This window comes from Polypterus senegalus, chromosome 15 (genome assembly GCF_016835505.1).
Source record: "Polypterus senegalus isolate Bchr_013 chromosome 15, ASM1683550v1, whole genome shotgun sequence".
NCBI classification, from domain to species: Eukaryota; Metazoa; Chordata; class Cladistia; order Polypteriformes; family Polypteridae; genus Polypterus; species Polypterus senegalus.
In genome coordinates, this window is record NC_053168.1 from 24,950,041 (window position 1) to 24,975,491 (window position 25,451).

Genomic DNA, 25,451 nt, shown 5'->3' on the forward strand with positions numbered 1-25,451 from the left:
TCACAAATCACTCCTGACACTCTTCTCCACCCATTCCACCCTGCCTGCACTCTCTTCCTCACTTCTCTTCCACAATCCCCGTTATTCTGTACTATTGATCCCAAGTATTTAAACTCATCCACCTTCGCCAACTGTACTCCCTGCATCCTCACCATTCCACTGATCTCCCTCTCATTCACACACATGAACTCTGTCTTGGTGGTTTTACTGACCTTCATTCCTCTCCTATCTAGGCCATATCTCCACCTCCTGCTCCCTACTATCACTACAGATCTCAATGTCATCAGCAAAATCATAGTCCACAGGGACTCCTGTCTAATTTCGTCTGTCAACCTGTTCATCACCATTGCAATAAGAAGGAGCTCAGAGCTGATCCCTAATGTAATCTCACCTCCATCACTCCTACCACAGACCTCACCATGGTCACACTTCCCTCGTACATATCCTGTACAACTCTTACGTACTTCTCTGTCACTCCTGACTTCCTCATACAATGCCACAGATCCTCTTGAGGCACCCTGTCATATGCTTTCTCCAGGTCCACAAAGACACAATGCAACTCCTTCTTGGGCTTCTCTGTACTTCTCCATCAACGCCCTCAGAGCACACATCGCATCTGTGGTGCTCTAACAGAGACAAATGCATTGCATGCTGCACTGCAAATGCTAACCCTGGTTTCTACCTAGATTACTTAGATTTCTGCCCATCTTTGGACAGGTATCACAGCTAGTATAACATACCATTGTACAGGGATGCACCCTGACTGGTCTTCTACTCTAGATAAGTTAAAAGCCATTACATAACTTTAACAGAAACAGAGCCCCCACATTACCTGACCTGATAGAAAAGTCCTACAAGTGAGCTCATCTTTTATCGGTGTGCTCCAGACCAGGGAAGAATGGTCCTCTGTAAAAGGCCTAAACTGGTTACCACCAAGGAGTGATGCCTGCAGCTACGGTATATATGATACTGCATGACTAGGGACAAGCCAAGGTCATAGCCACCTTCTCATGTTTGTTTAGTGCCAACTGGCACTCCCAGGAGGATGCAACTGGAGCCCTGCAGCCTATAAACAGGCATGGGGAAGTGTCCTGTATTCTTGGCACTTTAAATATTCATCAGGGCACCTGATGTCAGAAGAAGGACTTTGCTGGCCAAAATATTTTCTGTTGTTACCCCCATACTCGATGTGATTTCAGTGAATTTCCTCTGGAATAATCCCAAGTTGGGTTTGAATGACTACTGTCTTCTAGACAACAATCTAGAGAGTAGGTGAGTTTTGGGTGGTGGTAGTGTGGGTAAACATGTTCAAAATGTAATACAACTGGGTTCATTTTTATAAATTCAAAGTAGGTAGGTGTGCAGGTGAGCTATCTCATCCATGAAGGCAAGAAAAAAAAATACTGTTTAGTCAGTTTCAGCAGGGCAGTAGGATTTTATATTTTGTTCATCTCTCCTTGTGGTTTGATTTAATAATCCAGTAATGCAAAGCATTTCTTAAAACTTTGCATGACACAACTGACTTAAGAGATTTATTGCTACAGCATGTAACTAATTATAAGGTATTTAACATTCAGTTTAATAAAAATTACTTTCTTTTACTAGGTTTCATGCAAGCAAACAAAAAAGTGGAGTTGAATTTAGGTGTTGACCACTTTGACTTTACTCTGCTTTTCAAATCAAAGAGGAAAAGAAAAATTCATTTAAAAGAAATGTAATAGAAAATACAGTTTCCTTTGAAAGCTGTAATTTTATTGGAGATTAGCACAATAGAAGGAGTGAACTAAAAAAAGTGCAGAGTAGAAATGACCATAATAATTTTGCAGACATGCTATATTAAATCTTTAAAAAATTGCTGTTTGTGTTATGACAGTTTGTCATCTAAGGAGGACGATTCAGTACATCTTGTTCTGCAAAAGCAATAATTTCAATGTTCATGCATTCCAATGAATACCAAGAGGAGAGAAATCTCTAAAACAATATTCGCTTTAATTAAAATTAAATGAACGAACAATGTCAAATACATCTGAAATTCATTGTTCATAATTTAATTTTTATATCACAAAATGTTCCAAAAATGCTGGCTCATGGGATCAGATGTAGAGGATTGAAGTACAAAGAAGGAATCCTTAAACAAAGTAATAAACTGAATATCCCAGAAAAACTATACACACACACTGGAAATCAATTAAACAAAGAAAAGCTATATGCTTACTAAAAATATATAATTGAGATCATTATGTCCTTTACGGGCAGCACGGTGGCGCAGTGGTAGCACTGCTGCCTCGCAGTTAGGAGACCCGGTTTCCTCCCACAGTCCAAAGACATGCAGGTTAAGTGGATTGGCGATTCTCAATTGGCCCTAGTGTGTGTTTGTGTGTGTCCTGCGGTGGGTTGGCACCCTGCCCAGGATTGGTTCCTGCCTTGTGCCCTGTGTTGGCTGGGATTGGCTCCAGCAGACCCCCGTGACCCTGTATTCGGATTCAGCGGGTTAGAAAATGGATGGATGGATGTCCTTTACTAAAGTGAGAAAGATAAATTAATATAAATGCCAGACTGCAAAGTGTGGACAAGACTGATCAAAAAGGTAGGGGAACAAAAAAGACATGGTTAATCGACTAATAATTATGGGAATATTTAATTTAACCTTTACAGTCCTTTCATCCTGTTATGTTATTTGCAGCAAGAAAATCCTATACATAGCAACAAATAACTGAAAAGTTTCTTTGTTTGAATTACAGGCTAATATTTGTCTTGAAAATTTTTGAAAGCAGTCATTTGTTCAAAAGACCTTACAGAAGAGAACATCTGTGAAAACCTCTTATATATTTATTTAAAAACTCCTCTGTATTTTAAGCAACTCAGACTGTGTTCACATTACCAGGCTAAAGTGATCACATCTGATTTTTTTTTTGCCTTAATAAAACATAAATCTGATGCTTTCTGGGTTGTGTAGACAAACATTCTGTTTTACACAGTACATCTAGATCATTAAAAATTTAGATGTAAAAATGCTAAATCAAGCTGAACTACTGGTTTGTTTTATATAGCACCTTCCATGGTGCAAACCATCAAAAGGCACTGTAGAAACTTAAATACACGTATTAAAACTAATATGGTCTTTCTCATTGTGTAAAAATCAAAGACAAATAAAATGATATTCCTTTAGATAAACTAGATCCACTTTATAAATGGTAATGTGGAATCAGGGGGTGCCAAGAAATTCTAAAACCATGTAAAGTGAAAATCGCCTTTTGCACTGATTCAAATGCACGGTATGTTCCCAAAGCAATGGTTTTGTGCTTTGCACTCCTACAGTAGACTCAAACCAGCAATGTTGTGCTTCTCACTTACACTTGGCTGTGGAGTAGCAAACAAGCGACTTAGCCATCTTAGCTGTGCTTTTGAAACTCATGTTCACCTAGCAGAAGACAATTATAATGCACCACTGTTACAATATTTCTGGCAGAGTTTGCTATCCCCTGGATACAATTTAGATTTAAAATAACTTCATAAAAAATAATATATCTTCAATTAAAATAATTAAAATAAAAAAACTAAAATTATTATATTGTATCTGATACTGGTTTGCTCTTGCCACCATCTACAGCTTATTCCCTCCCTATGGGTGACACCTTGACTTAAAGGCTTGCTGCGGGTGGGAGAAACAGACAACTCATACTCTTAAAGCCATCAAAAACTTTTCATTGGAATGGGCTGTTCAGCCCAACAAAGCTCACAAATCCTATCCCTGCAGTTCCTACAAAACAACATCAAGTCGAGTTTTGAATGTCCCTAGAGTCCATAACCAGCACCTTCTCCAGCAGCACCTCAAGTGTTTCCTAGATGATCTCCCATCCAAGTACTAGCTGGGCCTAGCTTCATGGTGGATGACCTGTTCTGAAGTGCAAGTGGAATGGCTAAGCCAGCAGGAGTGTTAACCCTGTGATCTGAGTGTGGATTCCAAAGCCCCAGTCATGTGACAGGGACACTGTACTGCAAAAATGGCACTGTCCTTTAAATGAGATGTAAAACCAAAGTTGTGACTCTCTGTGGCCATAAAAGTTCACCAGGCATATTTCGTAAAGAGTAGGGTGTTTCCCGCTGTCCAGGCGAAGTCGCTTGTCACAGACCGGCCAATCTGTCCACCTAATCATCCCTCATCTCTAATTCAACACTCCTAATCATCCCTCATCTATATCAATCACCTCTTCACCGCCTAATTACTTACGCGTGTTGACCGTACTGGCCGTTGAACATTAGAACAATCTAGACAAGAACAGGCCATTCAGCCCAACAAAGCTCACAAGACCAATCCACTTAATTCTTCTAAAATAACATCAAGTTCCCTGAAGTTCTACCATCTATCATATTCCTTGGTCGCGTATTTCAGGTGCCTGTGGTTCTCTAGGTGAAGAAAATCTTCCTAATGTTTGTGCAAATTTTTTTTCTTAACAAGTTGTCCAACTTCATTCCAATATTCTTGTTGTACTTATTTTAAAGTAACTGTCTTGATCCGTTGTTGTCATGATTTGGTATGTTTTTGGGTTTTCAAAGGCTGCCAGTATTTATTTCCATTGTTAGGTCTGCTTCAAACATTGCTAGGGGAGTGTCCTTTGAGGTCAGGACCTATGCATAATCGACACAACTGGATAAAAGGATGGCTATGAGTATTCGATTAGCAGATACCAAATCTCTGAAGTATTCAAAGATGATCTTTTTGCTCTTTTCTCACGTGTACTTTTGGTTTTGACTCTCTTGTTCTCTCAATCACAATTATTGTCTCTCATAATGGGTTTCACCATCATTTCACTTTATATCTTTTTTTTTGTGCTGTTTTGTTTTTATGTGAATATCCAGGTTTTTGCTCAAAAAATGTATCTGCCAGTTTGCAGACAGAACAACTGTAATAATTCCTTTCGTAATTGTAAACACTTCATGGAAGAGATACCTGTGGTAAAATGCACTACAATTTGAACAAATGTAGTAAAAATTAGATGTAAATCTGCTGTAATTATTAAAATTGTGTTAAGTGCTTGGGGATTGCATTGAGTAATATACTTAGTAAATGTAGTGCGTTTAGAAAAGCAGAACCTTAAAGGGCAGATTACTTTTTTGTTTCATTTGCAACATATCTTAAATGGCTTGATGTGTTATTATATAGGTCGCTACCATTTTGTGAAATTTTCTGGGTTATATGTTTTTTTTTTCCATTCATATACTTTACCAAGGAAGATTTGCATTTTTATAATGTATGTAAAACTAATTCAAAATTCTGAATCAAGTGGGACAGAAACATAGTTACAAAGCCCTAAATTTCAAACTATGGTGTTAAAATAATAATTACCATCTTCAATGGAACCTGTATATCATAATGAGTGTAGTTGTTATTAAAGTATCCTCCTCTGCTACGTGAAAAGTAATTTATGACAAGAAACAGCTCTAATCAGAGTGACTAAAGGTTCACTGCAGATCACCTAGGCCGTAAAAAGTCAGTAGTTCTAATATTGATTGAAAAAATTAGAGTCAAGTCTTTTAGTCAGTAACTGGAGATTAATGATTGATATGCTCTTCTGAACATCATCACATTGTACTTATAATCATTAATAATTCACAAGTATATCAGCACATTAAAATATCAATTGCAGTCAGAGATTCTTACAAAAGAAATGATGGACCAGTACATCAAAACAATGATGAAATTCTTTTCTTTCTAATTTATTTGGATTTGTAATTACTGTTTATTTATTCCCATTCCTTTATAGAAATGGTGGTTGTTTTGCAGGACAAACTACAAGACAGTTTTGATGCATTACGGTTCTTAGTTCAGCACTTGTGTGGATTTCACATTTATTCTTGCTAAACTAGTATCGGAAAATTAGTATTTTAAATAAAGAAAAGCCGAGATCATAATTATAAACACCTCCATCTGCTGTATGTCCGTTATTACAACAAGCCAGAGGGAGCCTCATCATATGAATAGCAGAATTCTCTACAACAAGAGTGAGAAATATAACAAACCAATATTCTTAGGAAAGGTAGGACAGAATAAATGCTCCAAGGAGCGGGCACAGGCACATTCGTTTAAATGAAATCACACTAATATACACATTCATTCAAGTTGCTCTAACATAATTTACTTATAGTTCTTCTTAACGTTTTAAATACATATACATTATCTGTAGAAAAATACATAAAAACTGCAGGGGGTACATATAGATTACTGGTAGTAGTAACACTAAATAAAACAGATACAAATATAGTAAAAATAATGTTTGTATATTTCAATTTAAAACAGCATACATTCCAATAAATTAAAATTAGTATTTTTATGAAAACATTTTAAATTATGTCTAAAGTAAGTTATTACACAATAAATTAAACAAGGTAAATAATCTAGGGTTAGTATAGGAACCCCAGATTTAAGGTTAGGTTTAGGGCCCCAAAATAACTTTTAAGATTAGGGCAGGGAGTGTACTAACTTTAAGTTTAGGGTTGTGGTAGGGAAGGCACCTATTATGTGCAAATAAAGGAATAAAAGAAAGGTAAAGTATATAAAAAGAAAGGCTATTTCTATAACTTGCCAATCTGAGACAATCAACAATACACTACAGATTTAACCGATTAAGGAGTTAAAAACTGTGTACATTTTTTGTCCCTATCCAATTTAAAAGATGGATTACACAAAGTGTTAGGCTAGGTTAAAATCTGTTTGTTAATGTCTACAACATTTTGCACTGTTTTCTTTTGGTGCACTGGTTTGTAACCTTGATATGGAGGAATCTGTGTAAGATAAATAGCAGCACACAGAAAACATTTAGCTTCATTTGTATAACACAGTCAAGAAACATTTTAGTTGAACCGATCATCATACAGATAAATGGTATAGCCTATTAACACACCTATCTTAATATTACCTAAAGCTCCCAAAGTTAATAAATTTATTTTCAGCATACAAATACATTGGATAATCCATTAACACATCTATATCTTATTACAGTAGAGTCTCGCTTATCTGACATAAACGGGCCGGAAGAACGTCGGATAAGCGAAAATGTCGGATAATGGGAGGTGTTAAGAAAAAGCCTATTAAACGTCAAACTATGTTATAATTTTACACATTACGAACCTAATACAGTGGAACCTTGGTTCATGAACGTCTCTGAACACGTACAAATCGGGTTATGGCCAAAAAGTTCACCAAACTTTTGCATCTGTTCACGACCACACACTAGGTATTTGAACGAGCCAGTTTCCCTTTCGGTTTGTTCGCGCCGATGATTTCCGCACGTGTTCAGTCTCTCCCTGTGCATTCTCTGTGCAGCAAGAGAGAAAGAGCACGAGAGAGAGACACAGACAGACACACACACACACACACACACACACGTGCGCGAGAGAGAAAAAGAGATGCATGCACACACACACACACACACGAGAGAGACACAGACAGGCGCACGCACACACACACACACGCGCGCGCGCAAACGAGAGAGACACAGGCAGGTGCACGCACACACACGCGAGAGAGACACAGGCAGGTGCACACACGCAAACGAGAGAGAGACAGCCACACACAGACACATGCACACACACACACGAGCAAGAGAGACACAGGCACACACACACACGCCAAAGAGGGCTGGCCACATAATCCACTGTAATCATGTTTTACAATAAAACAGAAAAATTTAACTGAAAAAATGAACTTAGCAACAAAAAATAGACTACACTCACGCTTGCAACTTGCAGTTCTTGTTGACGATTGATGCGTTTTTTTGTTTTTTTTGCGGTGGGACATCGGATAATACAGAATGCTGGATAAGCGACATTATTGTATTATCTAAAGGTTCCAAAACATGGTTAACATATTAGAAGTCACTCATATTTATCTCTAAAGAGAAGCTTCTTATTTATAAATTTTTATTGAGAATAAGCTGTGTTTAATTATCATTATCTCATCAATCTCTTGGTAATATGCTCTATGCAAATAGTAGTCAATGTCTTAGTTAAGCAAGACAGGCACTGTTTCAGGCACTTTACAAATTCATACACATACTGTAGATTTTCCCCAACAGTAGTTTATGAAATTTCCATTCCCCATGTCATGCTGTCATATTGAGTATGTTTCTGTAGTGCTCATAAGTTGCATCCGAGGTTGGTTCCTGCTCCTTGCAAACTTGAGAGAAATTGAAGATTGTGAAAAAAATGGACTTTACTGTCTTTTTAGAGAGAGAGTTTTGGATAACTTGGATAATAACTTTGGATCATGTTTAGATCACGGTATTATTAAGAAGAAAAGTACATTATTTAACTAATTTTTATTTGTATTTATAGTTTTTCAAACTCAATCAAATCATTTTTTTCTTGAATTGTAGATGGCACACGTGTATGGTATACTTTACACAGCAATAATTAATGTTTGGATTAGCATAATTTAGATGAATAGCTGGCAATTAGGAGAAAAACACAATAGCCTCTAAAATGTATTACATTGAATAATAAAGCACAAATATAGTAAAAAACTTCAATAACATGCTCTGCAATAATAATAAATATTAAAGTCACTTGTTCACTTGAACTGAGACTGCCCTTCTTAAAGCTGAATGAATAGTTCAGCCACTGATTTTTTGATGCTGCTGTGAATATCCAGGTTTACCTCAGCATTTCCAAAGACCTAAAGACAGTAATATTATAGCCATGAGTATTAAATCTGTTTAATATCCTAACTGTAATTCTCCCAGCACTTCCTCCATTCCTGTTAACATTTCCTGTACTCATCTATTGTTTCTGTGTTTCCCTGCACTGTTTTTTTCTGGATTTCTTACACGGTTGAATATCTTCTTCCTGTAAAACAACAGAAACATTGTTTAAAAATCTTAGACTGACAATATGTTGTGTGGAGGTACGTTGTCATTGTTCAAAATCAGTTTTGGATGCACCACTTCTCTGGATGCTTTTTTCTTGACGCTTTCCCACAAATACTTCAGTATTTGAATGTAATGTTACTGATTAACAGTCTGTCCACAGAGAACAAACTCTTCATGATCAAACTGGTCAAAGTCAAAAAAGACAATCACTATTATCTTTTGAAAATCTCCCATGGTGGCTTGGAGAAAAAAATGCCTAAGTCATGTGAACAATTGTAGTATAAACCTCAGAAATACACACTCAATCAATTTCAGTATGATGCCACTTGGAGAAGTGATACCCTGAAATATATTCAAAAAAACTACACCTTACTCCAGTGCTATTGACCAGTTCCAGGAATTTATGGGTCCCCCGTCATATAGAATAATAATTAATAAATCAGTTGTCCCATCTTACAGACATTTCTGTTTTGCTTTTTTCCTCAAAAATTCAGTAACAATCTAATCAAAGTCCAAGTTTTTAATCAGTTTCCTCTTTATGGCTATTTAAGAAAACAACTTCAAAATCTTGCTTGGTTTAATTTTCCTGAGGGTCCTCTGACCTATGGGTTGGGGTTGACAATCCCCATTAGGGTTCATGTTTTCAGGGATGATGGCCAGGAATAAAAGAAATCATACTAAAAAATTGTACATTGTGAGATATGTGCATATGTGGATATTTAACTTTCTCATTAAACAAAAATCAAAAACATTTTATAATTAATGTCTAAACACCACTTTTAATTTTCATAATGGGTTTATTCAAAGGATCAAAAACTGAAGTACTGAATTATCACCAACAATTACATCAGTGAATAATTCAGCACTTTGAGAACAATGTTCCCCAAAGACTATATGGAAGGATTTGGGACATTTCACCCTCTACAGTGCACAATATTTAAAAAAAAAATGCAAGGAATCTGATCAAATCTGGGATCTCCAATCCCTCAAACGTCACTTGCTTAAAAACCACTTCCATTCAGCTGTAATGGATATCTTGACATGGTCTTAGAAGTATTTCACTAAACATTGTCTAACAATCATCATTGGCCGCTGTATCCACAGATGAAAGCTAAGGCTTTGTTATCAAAGCAGAGGTCTTACAGTACATCAACACTGTCCAGAAGTACCATTGACTTTTCTGAGCTTGGTCTTAACTGAGATGGAATTTAGCACAATGAAATCATGTTTTATGGTCCATCAAGTCAACATTTCAAATAGGTTTTGAAAAAAATGGCCAACTCTTTCTCCAGGCCAAAGAGGGAAGGACAATCCAAGCTGTTATTAATTCAGAAAGTAATGTATGACTTTAACATGTGCTGCCATTCAGAAGCAATCATTTCGAGGGACGTCCCTGCATTTACCAGAAGGACCGTGCCAAGCCACATTCTTCCCACATTACAGGTGCATGGTTGCATAAGTAGGGAGTGCAGGTACAAAAATGATCTGCCAGCAGTCTCCAATTGAGAATGTGTTGTGCATTGTGTGGCACAAAATACAACAATGGCGGGGCAGCTGAAGACCTGCATAATGGACAAATGTAGGAAAATTCCACTTGCTGAATTTTTAGGAGAACATTAGTACAACCTAGATAAGAACAGGCCAATCAGCCCAACAAAGCTCGCCATTCCTATCCAGTTAATTCATCTAAAATAACAACAAGTCTAATTTTGAAAGCCCCTAATGTCCTACTATCTATTACACTAATTCGTAACTTATTACATGTGTCTATGGCTATGTATGCAAAGACAAACCAGACATATCAAGCACTAAATGTTAAATAAATGAAAACATACAACTAGGACAATTTAAATCAATGTCCGCCCAGCAAGCTTTGTGTCCGGTGGTATGCCTTGAGCAGCTAGTTTGCAGTCTTTTCTTCTTCATCCACTTGGGATGCTCATGCTGTTGGGATGATGTGAAAGAAATGCACTCAGATGCTCTCTTTTGTACAATGCCTCGATAAAGTAATTTTATTGGAAAAGTATTGCTAAACACCAAGACACAGCAAGTCATGTATTGCATCATCACTGATAACCTGTTATTTGTCCTTTTACTTGTCAGTGAGGCCACTTTATCATTACCACATATAATACATTAGAGAAGAGCAATTTACATGAGATCAGGCCATTCAGCCCAACAAAGCTTGCCAGTCCTATCCACTTATTTCTTCCAAAATAACATCAAGTCGAATTTTGAAAGTCTCTAAAGTCTTACTGCCTACAGCACTTCTTGGTACCTTATTCTATGTTTCTGTGGTTCTCTGTGTAAAGAAAATTTTGTTTGAATTTTGTGTTTGTGCGAAATTCACCTTTAACAAGTTTCCAACTGTGTCCCCATGTTCTTGTTGAATTCATTTTAAAATAACAGTCTTGATCCAGTGGACTAATCCCATCAAAATTTGAAACACTTTTTTCTTACCCTGAAAAGGCTCAGCTCTTTTAATCTTCCCTCATAAATCATCCCCTGCCATCCTGGAATCAGCCTAGTCGCTCTCCTCTGGACTTTTTCTAGTGCTGCTATGTCTTGTTTGTATCCTGAATACCAGCGCTAGTAGCTAAACACAACAAAGATTATAATCATACAAGACCAAAAGGGCCCAGACACTATCATCTTATAAGTACACTCTGGTTATTTTATCTGTACAGTAAGCTTGTACAGTTTATAGTCATAGTACCATACAAGTACCAACTTGTGCCTTCAGTGCCCAGATGCTTAATAAATGTTATTAAAAGAAATGGTGATGTTGCACAGTGGGAATCACTCAACTGGCCCAACTGTTGGAGTCATCAGATTTCACATGAGTGCATCCATCCATCCCGCTATATCCTGTCTACAGGGTCACGGGGGTCTGCTGGAGCCAATCCCAGCCAACACAGGGCACAAGGCAAGAAACAAACCCTGGGCAGGGCGCCAGCCCACCACAGGGCGCGCACACACACACAACGGACAATTTAGAATCGCCAATGCACCTAACCTGCATGTCTTTGGACTGTGGGAGGAAACTGGAGTACCCAGAGTAAACCCACGCAGACAAGGGGGCAGACAACATGAATACTCCACGCAGGGAGGATCCAAGAAGTGAACCCGGGTCTCCTAACTGTGAGGCAGCAACGCTACCCACTGCGCCACTGTGCCACCCGACATGTGTGCATATTAAAAAAAAAAGAAAAAATCCAGAAGGGTAAATCATCTAATAATGTGGTGTTGTAGTGTTTTCAGTATAGTACAGGGTGAATAGACTTTACAAAACAATTTTTTTTATAATATTTCTCATATCGCAGCTTTTTTTGAAATTGGGTTGAAGAATCAGTTACAGTTTCACATGTAATACTTGTACCCATATATCAGCAGAGCCATCTGACATAATATTACAGATTATTGTTTTTTATGTATGTACATATTGTGACTTGCTCGCATGGGGTCAGACAAAATAAATTCTGCAGATTTGCTTTCAGAGGGTATTAAGTGTGAACATTTGAACAAAGCTCATCGTAGCAGCTGCTAATTGTTCACTGGTGAATTGGGAATGGCATTGTAATCGACAAATCACCATTATTTCTTCCTGTTCTCCCTTATGTGCACACCCTCAATTAGTGAATGTTGTTTTTTTCCCTTCGCTTGCTCCATCTGTGTTGTGTCTATGTGGCTGTGTGTATTGCTAGTAGCATTTCTTTGGTATTGTTTATGCCAGGCTCTGACTGTTCTGCCCCTCAGGTTGATTGGTAGCAGGTGCCTTTTACTCATTGAAGCCAATCTTCATAAAAAAAAGGGGAATGAGAGCCAACAGGCACTTACTCACTTAGCCTATGCTCACAAAACTAGAGACAAGACTTCAGATCTGAAAGAAAAAGACAAAAGGATAAAAGGGGAGAATTTAAAAAGCAGAGAAATACAGTATAATTAGGAAAAGAAGGAAAGACAGCCAAAGCAAAACATTAAATTGAGCTAGGATCTCTTCTCTGTTTCTGCTTTGGCTCGAGACCTTTTAGCTTTCTTGCTTAATGATTTTTCAATCTTGCACGTCCAGTCTTTCCGCAGAATTTTTTGTTAATTTTGTCAGCTTCCACATTAATTTTAATTTCATTTTTGACTGGGAAGCCAATGACTTGGAAATAGAAAATCTCTGCTAATTATATGCACTTTAGGAGAGCCTTATGAGATAAATACATTGTGTCTCACTTTTCAGCGGATAGTGTATTCATGCAGTGCATAGTGACTCATGTAAAGGTCTGATTTTGTTCAAATTGGCCTGCATATTGTGTGAACTATAATAGTTAACAGGATCTTACACAAAATGAGTCTTACATCTCTTTTCTCCTTAATCTCTCACGCATGCACAAATACAAGAAGTATAAACAGCTACCCACCTCAAGTTTCAGTTTCTCCTTTATAGTGTCAGACAGAATACAACATGGTATTATGGAGGATGGTGTAAGTATTAGTAATAGGTGTGAGATTAGTACCTGTGTGTTAGAAAAATATACAGCATAATAATAATAATAATCTCTCTATTATAATAAAAAAAATCCTGGGACAAGACGAGACTTTCTAGCCTGGGACAAAACGTGACTTTTTCAGAGGGATACTTTCACGTCCCGCAAGACGAGACTTTGTGCCAAGAGATTTAACAACGCCCAGGGCTAGAACTAAAAGATAAAGAGTGGATGACAAAGTGCAATGTCATAAAGAAATCAAAAAAACATTGGCACAATACACATGCAGAGCAGGTTAGAGATAATGAAAGTGCTAAAATTCGAAAGTCTCAAAAAACAAACGGAAATAACAGAACAGTGAAAAGAGATCGAATATATTGTTCGAATTTAAACTTTAAGTCGGAGACTTGTAGATTGTCTAATTTGCATTTCCATCAGGGAAAAGTAGTGTTTCTTCCCAATGAAGAGGTGTATCCACTAGAATTGAAAGATTTGTTGTTTGGTGAAAGTGAAATCCACATACGCAAGCGGCAGAGACGCAAAGTGGCTGGTGTGTAGTGAAGAACAGGGGGTTGGCGAGTGAAGCGAGCAGGGGGCAAAGCCCCCTAGTAATAATAATAATAATAATAATACATTTTATTTATGTGGCACCGTTAAGAAAAAAAAAATTAAAAGGGCTCCTCTTGAAATAATTCATTTATTTGTGTCTAACGCTACCAGGAAAGGCTCCAGCCCATGCAACCCTGATTGGGCTTAACTGGAGCTGAGAATGTTGTTGTATGTTACAGTACATTGATAATACAAAGCATAGGAAAATAACTCTCATGTTAAGATTGTTCAGATGTATAACACCATCATTAGCTGAGAGACAACATCTGGCTTCATGTAAAAGATGCTCAACAGAACATTTCATAATTTACATCTGGTATAACCAACCTACCATTTTTACAGTCAATTAAATTTCACGTCATAGAGACAGGATCTTGTCCAAGTGGCAGTGGGTGCAAGTCAGGAAACAGTCCTGTAAAGGACGCCAGTATATTGCAGGATCCATTCACACACACACACTCAGACTCTGCTGGTCCAGAAAAGCTTGTCATTCTATCTAGAACATCTTCGGGAAGATATCACAGTATTCAAGGGAAATTCCATGCTGAAATGGAAAGAATATGCAGACTTAACTGCCTGTGACTGAAACCCAGGAAAATGGATCGGTAAGGTGGCAGTGCCACCCTCTGCACCACCATGTTGTCAGATTTGCCTTGCACTGAACACATAAGTCTGTAGATCATCACATGTGTTCAGTTAATATGCTAAGACTGATAAATTGTTTTTGTGTTTGTGTTTCTAGGACTACGGTGATGGCTATGGAGCAGCCTATGATGATGAAGGGTTTGACTCTTATGACAACAGTTATGGTGATCAGGTAGAAAGGTAGGTGATGTTTTAATGCTTACTATTTCTGATATAGGGGTCTGGACATTGTATTGCATATGGTTCACTATTTGCACCTACAGTAAATGGCAGTGAATTAATTTGTTTTGCAACATGGATTGTGCCTGCTACAATCATTAAAATGGTAAGGGCAAGCAAAGTAAACTCAGAAATCTGCAACAGTTCCAACTAACCTTCACTGTGCGCAGTTGAACCTATTGTCTAAACCATATTTACAGTATATCCTGTTTCCTGCTGTATGGTCCCATTTATACCTCCCGATAATTATGTGTTTTGCATGCTCTCCTTGAAGTCAGAAACCCGGGATATATTGTAAAAACTCTAGTACTACATTATTTAGATTTATGCTGACGATGGGCTGTTGACAGATGTTGTCTGATACTGACTGCTGTGTGGAATAGCTCACTAACACCCTGGGGAAGTATGGATAGGATTTATTATGGCTGCATCTCTTTATTTGAGAAGTTAAATAATGAGCAACTTCACAGGTATTGGATAAGGCCATACAGTATCCTAGACATTTAAGCACTAATCCGGGGACAAATTTGTAAAGCAGGTTATGCAAATACAGAACATTAAATATGTGAGACTGAAAAGCAGATTAAGTGCTCCATAGAGATTTTATAACAAGGTCTACTTTACTACCACCCATCACCTACAGCAAATATAAAATCACTTTAAAGCAGGAGGTAAAAATGTATATTACTGTATGATTTGTGATTTCTTCTAACTTACTGCTCATTTCTAAATCAGAACTTGTCTCTAAAGGATATTTTATCTTAAATACTTTAGTAAATAGTTAAATTATTTTCTCACACAATACTTTACATGTACCATAAGAATGAAAATGAAAAATCAACCCACCACACAGAAGAACCTCCAGTTGCCAGAAACTCAGCATTGCTGTTTTTCTTTTTATTCATTAAGCTGTTCTCTGCTTCCTGTTATGCTTGTATTATCAATGGCTTTAGACCAAGACAGCATGCCCCCACAATTCATCTTTAGTTAATGAGTATAATAAGTTAAAAAATGCTGAAAATCCTCTATCATGCTTCACTGCTTTGCCATTAATTTCTCTGATAGCACTTCAGCTATACATATACTTGTGTTTCTATATATATGTGTGTGTGTGTGTGTATGTATGTATGTATGTATTTATATACTGTATATATATATATATATATATATATATATATATATATATATATATATATATATATGTGCAGGTATATATATATATATATATATTGCAGCCGGGTCCCATGCCCGCAGGGACGCATACTCTGCTTATGTTCCGGGGGAGCCACCATGGGTACTCCAGTACCTTCCCCGGGACACTTGGTGGCAGCCTCCATGGCTGACAGTGATTCCCCAACCACCCGCAGGGCTCCATGGGAGATGGAGTCCTCCACAGCCTGGTTTGGGGCTCAGATCGCCGCTAGGGGGAGCTGCATGGACTCAGCAGCCTGGCTGGACGAATCTTCAGCCCCACCCGGAGGTGCAATTAGGACCAGGTGGTCAAGCACCTGGAACACTTCCAGGTGGGTTATAAAAAGGGCCAGCCACCACCACTCAAGGAGCCAGAGTCGGGAGGAGGAGGACTATGCTTGTGGAGGAGGGGTGGTAAAGGAAGAGAAGTGTGTTGTGCTTTGGAACTGTGTTTGGGCTGTGTGGCACGGGGAAGACGTGTCCCACAGTTGAAGAGAAAAATAAAATCTTTGTGGTTTTATACGTGCCTCCGTGTCTTTCTGTGTCAGGTCAGGCGCCTATATAGCGCCTTTGTTACAATATATGTATATGTGTGTGTGTGTGTATTGTGATGAAACTAGGACTGTCTGCGAGCCACAAAACACAAATAAAGGATGGTTTATTAATAAAGGATGGCTTATTAACCAAATTCCTCCATAAAGAAGCACAAGCACAAGTAATTTCTCTCCACAATACCTCTCCTCAGAGTCTATTTCACCACCGCTCTGCCCTCCTTCAGTCGAGTGCTGCTCCACATCTTCCCAGCTCTGACTCTCCTCGACAAGCAAGTGTGGTCTTTTTTATTAAGGACCAGGGAGTACTTCCGGTGCCAGGGCCACTGCCCGATGAACGTGCTTCTGGGTAATATGGAAGTCCCACTTATTAGAAAGATTATCTCCCTGTAGCGGCACTCAAGGTACCCCAGCAGGGCTGTGTTGCCAGACTACACTTCCCACCATGGTTCCGTACTGGGCACAGATATCCTGAGCCGCTTCCAATAGTGTTCTGGGGGGATAAAGAGTCCCCAACTACATCGTCTGATGGGCTGTCTATCCATCCCCTCCAGCTATCATTTCCTTTATCCTGGTCGGGATGCCCAGCTGTGTGCTCAGAACCTCCCGTCCAGGTTAGGACCCATCTCCTTCTCTGGTTGGGATACCCATCCAGCCCTGGTGGTTTTATATATATATATAATATGTTTGTGTATATATATATTTTTTTATTTTTATTTTCCTTGATTTACACCTCCGCTCCACAGTTTAAAATTACAGATCAAACAAATCAGACGCGACTAAAATGCACATTGCAGACTTTAATTTAAAGTTATTTGTGATTCATTTCAGTCACAGCCCCTGTTTCTGGGCATCATAATGTTTGGGACATAGCAATAGCAGGTCTATTAAAGCTGTCATATTTAGTAGTCTGCATGCAATGACTGCTTGAAGTCTGAAATTCATAGACATCACCAGGTGCTGAGGATCTTCTATGATTATTCTCTGCCAAGCCTCTAATGCAGACATCTTCAGCTCCTGGAGCAGAGGGGTAACTCAAGGACAAATGTTTCTTTGTCCCAAACATTATGGAGGGCACTGTATATTATGTAGTGGAGTGAATGATGAGGCAAGGCAAATCTAAGAATAATTGGGGTTCCAACCGGGCAAAAACCCCATTTAATTCTAGCAAAAAAGAAAACTTCAAACAAAACACAAACTTGATGGCACTACAATTACAGGCTAGTTGTCTTTTAAATTGATCTCATGACAGTCTCACAGACATATGGCCAGGTCCATATTAGATGCCACCTTCCTGGAGTGTCTTCCTTTTATACCAGATCGGCCAGAAGTAGTGGGGCCTCTTTGGCTTCATTGCCCTCAAGGGGTGGTTTCTCAAGGCTGTGAGGAGAAAAAGGAAAAGGGAGACAAGACTGTTAGCAGCAACACCCACTCTTCTCCAGGAGTGGTACCACTTGCCATGGGTGAAACAGGAAGGTGTTCCTCTGGCACACTATATATATATATATATATATATATATACAGTATCTACAGAAAATATATATACATACAATATATACAGGTCTTGTCTTAATCTCCTTTTTCTTAAACTGAAAGGGCTCAGCTCTTTTAATCTTTTCTCGTAACCCATCTCTTGTAGCCCTGTAGTCATCCTAGTCACTCTTCTCTGGCATTTTCCTAGCACTGCTATGTTTTTTTTTGTAGTGTGAAGACCAGCTCTAGTAGTTAAATGCAACAAAAATTATAGTCATACAATACCAAAAAGGGCCCAAACACTTATTTTATACCTTCTTACAAGTACACACTGGTTATTTTATCAGAGCATAAACCTTGTGTTGTTTATAGTCATGGTACTATACAAGTATTTGCGTGTGTATTTTCGTAACTTCCAGACCTGACTTGGCAACCATCTACATAAAAACACTAGCCCAGCCCAGCCATGTTAAATGCCTGTTAAAGACAATTAATATAATATTATCCATTCCATTAATAGAGCTACAGTCTTGTTTCCACAATTAAAAGCTGCATCTTATTTAAATAACCATTTATTCCTAAAACTAACAGAGCACACAGATATTACATGTCTTATTTCCATATAATGTATTGTTAAAAGAATTATTTTCTTCCCAATTACTCTAGAAATTCAACGTGGGTTTGAGTCATGAGTCAGAGTCTGATCTCCCCAAGTACAGTGTTGATTTCGTTCTTTATGTAAAAATACAGCAAATGACGGCGCTGATAAATATGCGTTACAGGTTGAAAGTAAAACATTCAGTCTTTAATACACTTCTTAGTTTGACATGGCCCAGTTAAGATCATCCTGTGATCTGAGCGGGGGGAGAGAGACGGAAAATGGCTTTATTTTGCGGTTGCTAAAATGAGCATTGTCTGCCTCTCTTTAAAGGTGTTTGTGCATAGGCCTTTGCCATAAAATTTAACACTAGGAATATTTTTAATAGGTATATTTGCACGATAGATGAAAATAAAGTATTGCAATAATATAATGTTTCCTCAGAGGTGCTGAATCAAATACAGTTGGTGGATTATTGAAATTGGTATTTACTGCCATAGAAAATGGGAACATGTTGAATTTTAGAGTAATTTCAGTTCTGTTTTCTGGTCTCTTCAGTCTAATTTCTTTTATTTTAAAGACAGTTAGTTTCCTAGCAAAGGTAAAAACCCCAATTACTTGACTTTTCCTTCTGAGAGTTTCGCAATACGCTCTTTGATGCGTGAATTTACTTTAAAGCTTGACTTTAGAAGAAAAATGGTCACATTTTTTCTTTTTCTCATTATGGTATAGTAGCGGATCAGTTACAATGTCATGAAAAAAAGGTTTTTGTCCCCTTTCTGTTTTCCTCTTTTACTGAAAATTTCTCAAAACAAGTGCTTTCAGATCTTTAACTAAAACCGAATATTATGTGAACAAAGCTCAAAGAGAACAAAGCACATACATGTTTTAACTGTATGCTCAAAGAACAAATTTATTCAACCATTGACACTGATAGAAAAAGTAATTTTGATGTTATTACATGTCTGCCCAGATTGGATTGGGAGTAAATGCATGATATGAGATTTTTTTGAGATTGGATAAAGGCCGCTTGATTTCTCTCATTTAACACTAGAATTAAAAAAGCTTACGAAAAAACTTGTAAATCTGGCCCACCTTAAATCCATTTGCACGTCTCCATTCAGCGTCTTTTGTCTTGTAAATGTGTCAATAAGCCCAACCAGCAAGCAGCCTGCTATACCATCCCCCCACTGCCACAGAAACAGCAAAAACCTCTCCCAACCGAAGCCTTGTTTATCAGGTAGTCAGGTACCTAGAGCTGTATAGGCTAAAAATATTTTTATTTGGAACACATGCATTTCCTGTGTGTTCCTTGTCTACAAAGATCTATGTAAGTGTAGGATGACAGGAAATGCAAGAAATGTTGAACACATAGCTAAAAGACAAACTTTTTTCATGTTTTAGTACTAGCGACAAAATTTTGATATGAAGTGTATAATGCGTGAAGACTGACGTCCAAATATCAAATAAGCACTTTCACAAAAGGTACAAGTATAACAGAACAAATGGGCTTTTATTCAAGACTATAACCGAAGAAAAATAAATCGGGTTAGTGCGGGTTATTGTCGCAACATCTTTGGTAGTACAGCGGTAAGAACTGCTGACTTCTATTCAAAAGGTCCCGGGTTCACATCTTCATGTGTCCCAAAATAAACGTTTTGAGTAGTGAGCTGGTGTTATTGTTACTATTATGCAATAAAAACATACTTCTGATTTGAGTCTGTAACAGCCGGTGTAAATGTATGGTACTTGTAAATGTTAGCGTTTTTTTATTGTTTTATTCTCTCAGTCGCGTTCACGCTCACCCTGATCTGACTCTGGATTTATGAGTTTTTCGTAAGCTTTGGTAATTCTAGTGTTAATCCCTCATATGCAGACACACACACAAACACACACACACTGCCTATAAAGCTTCTCAGGTAGTTCTACTCCTTCCGATGGCGTCTCTCACCCAGATCCACGTGGCCCCATCACAATTTTAATGCTAAAAATGCCAGTTTTTAAAACACTTTTTTTAACAGGTCAGCACCAGGGCCTTTTAAACACTCTTTATGACATCACTGCCATCCATTTTCCAACCCGCTGAATCTGAACACAGGGGTCTGCTGGAGCCAATCCCAGTCAACACAGGGCAGGAACCAATCATGGGGAGGGTGCCAACCCACTGTAGGACACACACAAGCACACTAGGGTCAATTTAGAATCGCCAATCCACCTAACCTGCATGTCTTTGGATTGTGGGAGGAAACCCACACAGACATGGGGAGAACATGCAAACTCCACGCAGGGAGGACCCAGGAAGTGAACCCAGGTCTCCTAACTGCGAGGCAGCAGCGCTACCACTGCACCACCGTGCCGCCCAACATCACTGCTATAACTATAAAAATCAATAAATACAAATGGAAAAAAGAGATACCTGTATTGAAAAATGATGGAGAATAGAAAAATACTAGGAAACATAAGAATACCTGTAGTATCTTTGTTTGTGATCCGGGTAAAGTAAATTAGCTGTTTATTTTCTCTTTCCTGTTTTTTGCAATGTACACTACATGACCAAAAACATGTGGACACCATAGTAAAGGAATTAATTCAGATGTTTCATTATTAACAGTTGCATTAAATGAAACACATGGCCATGCAATCTCTACTAACACATGCAGTAGATTGGGTAATACTGAAGAGCTCTGTGACTTTAAACATGCCACCTTTACCACAAGACAGCAGATGAAAATTCAGCTCACTGCCCTGGTTAATCATAAGTGTTATTATTGTGAAATGGAAGTGTCAATGAACAACAACAGCTCAGCCACGGAGTGGTAGACCACTCAAGCTCACAAGCTTCACCTGAGTGCTGAAGCCCATAGCATGAAAAAATCACCTATCATCTATAGCATTACTCACAATAGACTTCCAAACTACTGTACCTCTTTAAACAACATCAGCACAATAACTATGCATCAGGAGCTTCATGAAATGGGTCTCCATGGCCAAACAGTGGCACACAAGCCTGAGATTATTATGCAGAATGTCAAGCATTGGCTGGAGTGGTGTAAAGCACACCAACAGTAGACTCTGGTGTAGTGGAAACATGTTTCCTGGAGTGATGAATCACATTTCACTATTTGGCAGTCTGGTGGATGAATCTGCATTTGGCAGATACTAAGGTAATGCCACCATCTGAGCATTGGAACAATCTAGACAAGAATAGGCCATCCAGCATAATGTCAAATCAAGTTTTGAAGGTCCCTGAAGTTCTACTGTATACCACACTGCTTGGTCACTTATCCCAGGTTTCTATGGTTCTCTGCGTGAAGAAAAACATCTTAATGTTTGTGCAAAATTTACCCTTATCAAGTTTCCAACCGTGTCCCTGTATTCTCCTTGAACTTATTTTAAAGTTATAGTTTCATAATTTTAAACACCTCAATCACATCTCTTCTTAATCTCCTTTTGATTAAACTGTAAAGGCTCAGCTCTTTTAATCTTTCCTCATAACACATCCCCTGTAGCTCTGGAATCAGCCTGGTAACTCTTCTGCATGGTGCCTACTGTTTGGTGGAGGAGGAAAAATGGTGTGGGACAGTTTTTCAGGGTTTAGTTCAGGCCCTTTGGTTTCAGTGAAGGGTACTGTAAATGCTACAGCATACAAAGACAGTTTAGACAATTGTGTGTTTCCACCTTTGTGGCCAATGTTTGGGGAAGGCCCTTTTTTGTTCAGAAATGACTGTGCCTCTGTGCACAAAACTTGGTCCATAAAGATATTGAGGTACTTGAGCTGCCTAACCTCAACTCTGTTGAACACCTTTGGGATGAACTGGTTGTAAACCAACATCGGTAGCTGTAATCACAAACGCTCTTTGGACTAAATGGACACTTCCCAGTCTGGTGGAAAGCATTTCCAACAAAGTTGAGTCCGTTAGCCACAAAGTGGAGCATAGGGGCAACTTGATATTAATGCACCATAATTTTGGAAGGGGATGTCCAACAAGCTCATGTAATGGTCAGGTGTCGATAAGCTTTTGGTCATATATTGTAATGACTTAAAATATCAGTATATTGTCAGTTTTTATTTATTTACCAATTGAGGCTGCAGCTCTAGATTCCTCTTTATGCTAAATTCATTGTTCAAAAATCTGCTTTTGTTGTTTCTTGTTTTATTTTGCTTCTATTACGGTACATACTGTGCACCTTATAGCTCTTCTAAAGAATTTTTTAATGGATGTATCAAGCAAGTGAACTTGTGAAAGGATTTTTTTTTTCAGACGCTCTATGAAGTCCTACAGTTTTTTAAAATGATCTGCTCTTCCTTGTGTGTTACAGAAAGCTCTCTTTATTCTGACAAAAAGCCCTGTTGAAGTCAAGGCTTTCTGTTGGATTGTGTCTGTAGGCCGTATTTCTCTAAGTCCTTTTCAGAAAGATTCATTTTGCACAGTTTGCATCTTGAGGGCACATTTGCAATAGCTAGTTGTTAGATCTGCAAACTTTTCTGTTGGAAATGTGCCTCCGGTGTAAAGCTATTTGTTTTAAAAGCGAGATGGCAGATAATGGTAAAGGCTTGAGGCAAAAATGGAATGGGGCGGGGGAGACCGTGATAAGGACATAGAATTTTGTCATTCAAGACGTGAATGCCAAAGGCCCTGCCTTACTGAATGGAGCTTAGTGTGTTTCTGGCTGGTTATAAAGAAACTAATTGAGCTAAAATTGTATATTTTTTCTTGGAGAATGATGACCAGGATTACTTAGGGTCATCAGAAATAACTAGTGTATCAAGATGGGGAAGAGATTGAAAAAGATTCTGTATTTCAGTGACTGCATTAAAAGTCTTATGCAAATGTGCACATGGCTTCTCTTTTCATCATGAAGAAAGAGCGTGATACATCGTATTTAATATACCAATGCACTTGATCTTCCTGACAAAATAACATGCAACAACAACCCCTTACCAGTTAAAGAAAGCAAATTGTTTGTTCCCTGCCTTATATTTTATGTTGCTTTTGTATTATTACTGTGTTCATAAAAATTACTTATGAACACTTTAAAATCACTTCAGCTTTTTTTTTGGCGACTCCTGATTCATCGATATGAGAAAACTCCTTCATACGATATACTGTTCAGCTTTTGGGGGTTCTCCCCAATTTTTGGCCCTCAACACCCAAAAAAACATAATTTTAAGGGCTATTTTTGGACCATATTTTGCACAAAAAAATATCAGAAAGATTAAGCCAAAAGTTGTCATGAGAAAAGTATGTGGCATTAATTATTTTAAAAATAAATAAATAAATGGAGTGCAAGTGTGGATAGGCATAGGTGTGAGTGGTAACATGGCAGAGCAGTTTCAGGGTGTTATTGCGTAATTGGTCAGCCAAGCATTCGCGTATGGACTTGCAATAAGAACAACAATTCATTGTTTGTATAGCCCAAAAATCATACAAGGAATGCCTAAGTGGGCTTTAACAGGCCCTGTTTTTTGACAGCACAAAGCTTTGATTGTCTAAGACAGGGGTCTCCAATACGTTGCTCGTGAGCTACTGGTAGCTCGCAACCCCTTTCCAAGTAGCTCGCCAAAGGGTTAATGAATCCTACATAAATTTGAAAACTTGATTAGTCAAATTAGCGGTTGGCGATCTTTCCAAAAAAATCACATCACGATCCTTTTAACACAAAATCACGATCCACAATATGAATTGCAGTCTATCTTTTCAATTGGGCATACACTTAAGAGAATATCCTGACTCAAAGTCATCAAGACCTAAGTAACACTTTATTTTAAATATCAAACAAAGTTGAATTCAATTGTTCTCTCGTTCGCTAGCTAAGCGGAGTTAAGGTACACGCCCCGAAGCTGGCGAGCAAGCGAAGAAGGCCCCTCCCCTCGACCTGCTGCGTGTTTCTCAAGTTTGCACAAACAGACTCTGATACATAGCGAAATGAGAGAAGTCGCAAAATCAACCGTAATATTCAAGCAAATTAAAGAAAAAAAATGATCTAAATCTGTTAAGTAGTTCTCTCATGAAAAGTGGACAGACAGAGAGACATTGGATTTTATATATTATATATTAGTAAACCTTCAAAATAATGTGCAGTTAAAGTCTCAACAGCATTCTCAGCATTTCTGGAGCTTAGTAGAGCCAGATAACTAGAAGAATCTTCACCAAGCAGCTCTGAAAATGTCTGCTTTGTTTGGATCTCCATACCTCTGTGAGTCTGACATGAATGTCATGAAATCAAATTTCAGAACAAGACTGACAGACGAACATTTAAATGACTCCATAAGAGTGAACTTCACTGGCTCCACTCCACCAGACACCTGCCTCTCTTGTTGACTCCATGCAGTGCCAGTCATCTGACTAACTAAAAAATACTTCACACATGCAACTGGACATGTGAATAAAGTGAAACAGTGACATGGAACAAAATAAATGACAGATGAATAAGGAATATCTGTGTATTTGTAATTGCATTGTTTTGTTTTGACAGCATTTATGTTTCAATTCAATAGTGCGAGATACACTAGAGAATGCATACAGAAATACAAAATGCACTTGCAGGTGAACTAAATATTTTTTGTGATGTTTTAATGCAAAATGTGAGTTGTGGATACCAACATTTTGTAAATGTTCAGGCAAAACAAGCATATTCAGTTTGTTTGGGTTGAAATAAGCTATGAGAATAAATGTTAGAAAACATGAGTAGCTCTCGGCCATTTTCATTTTGTAAAAGTAGCTCTCAGGGGAAAAAAGGCTGGAGAACCCTAGGAAAAAAAAACAAAAAAAACTTGCAGGCAAAAAAAAAAAAAATTGAAAGGAATCATGGGAAGGACAAT

The 25,451-nt window shown here is 38.1% G+C and overlaps 1 protein-coding gene across 2 annotated transcripts in view; it reads left to right on the forward strand.

The window, feature by feature from the left end:
* Window positions 1-25,451, forward strand: part of khdrbs3 (KH domain containing, RNA binding, signal transduction associated 3) — a 526,056-nt gene that overhangs the window by 409,319 nt on the left and 91,286 nt on the right. For both annotated transcript variants that reach the window (XR_005630743.1, XM_039737376.1), the window contains exon 7: window positions 14,694-14,776. Coding sequence is in view for 1 of the 2 variants with exons in the window: in XM_039737376.1 (XP_039593310.1) it covers window positions 14,694-14,776 (83 nt within the window). In the remaining variant the exon portion in view is untranslated. The remainder of the gene's footprint in view (window positions 1-14,693; window positions 14,777-25,451) is intronic.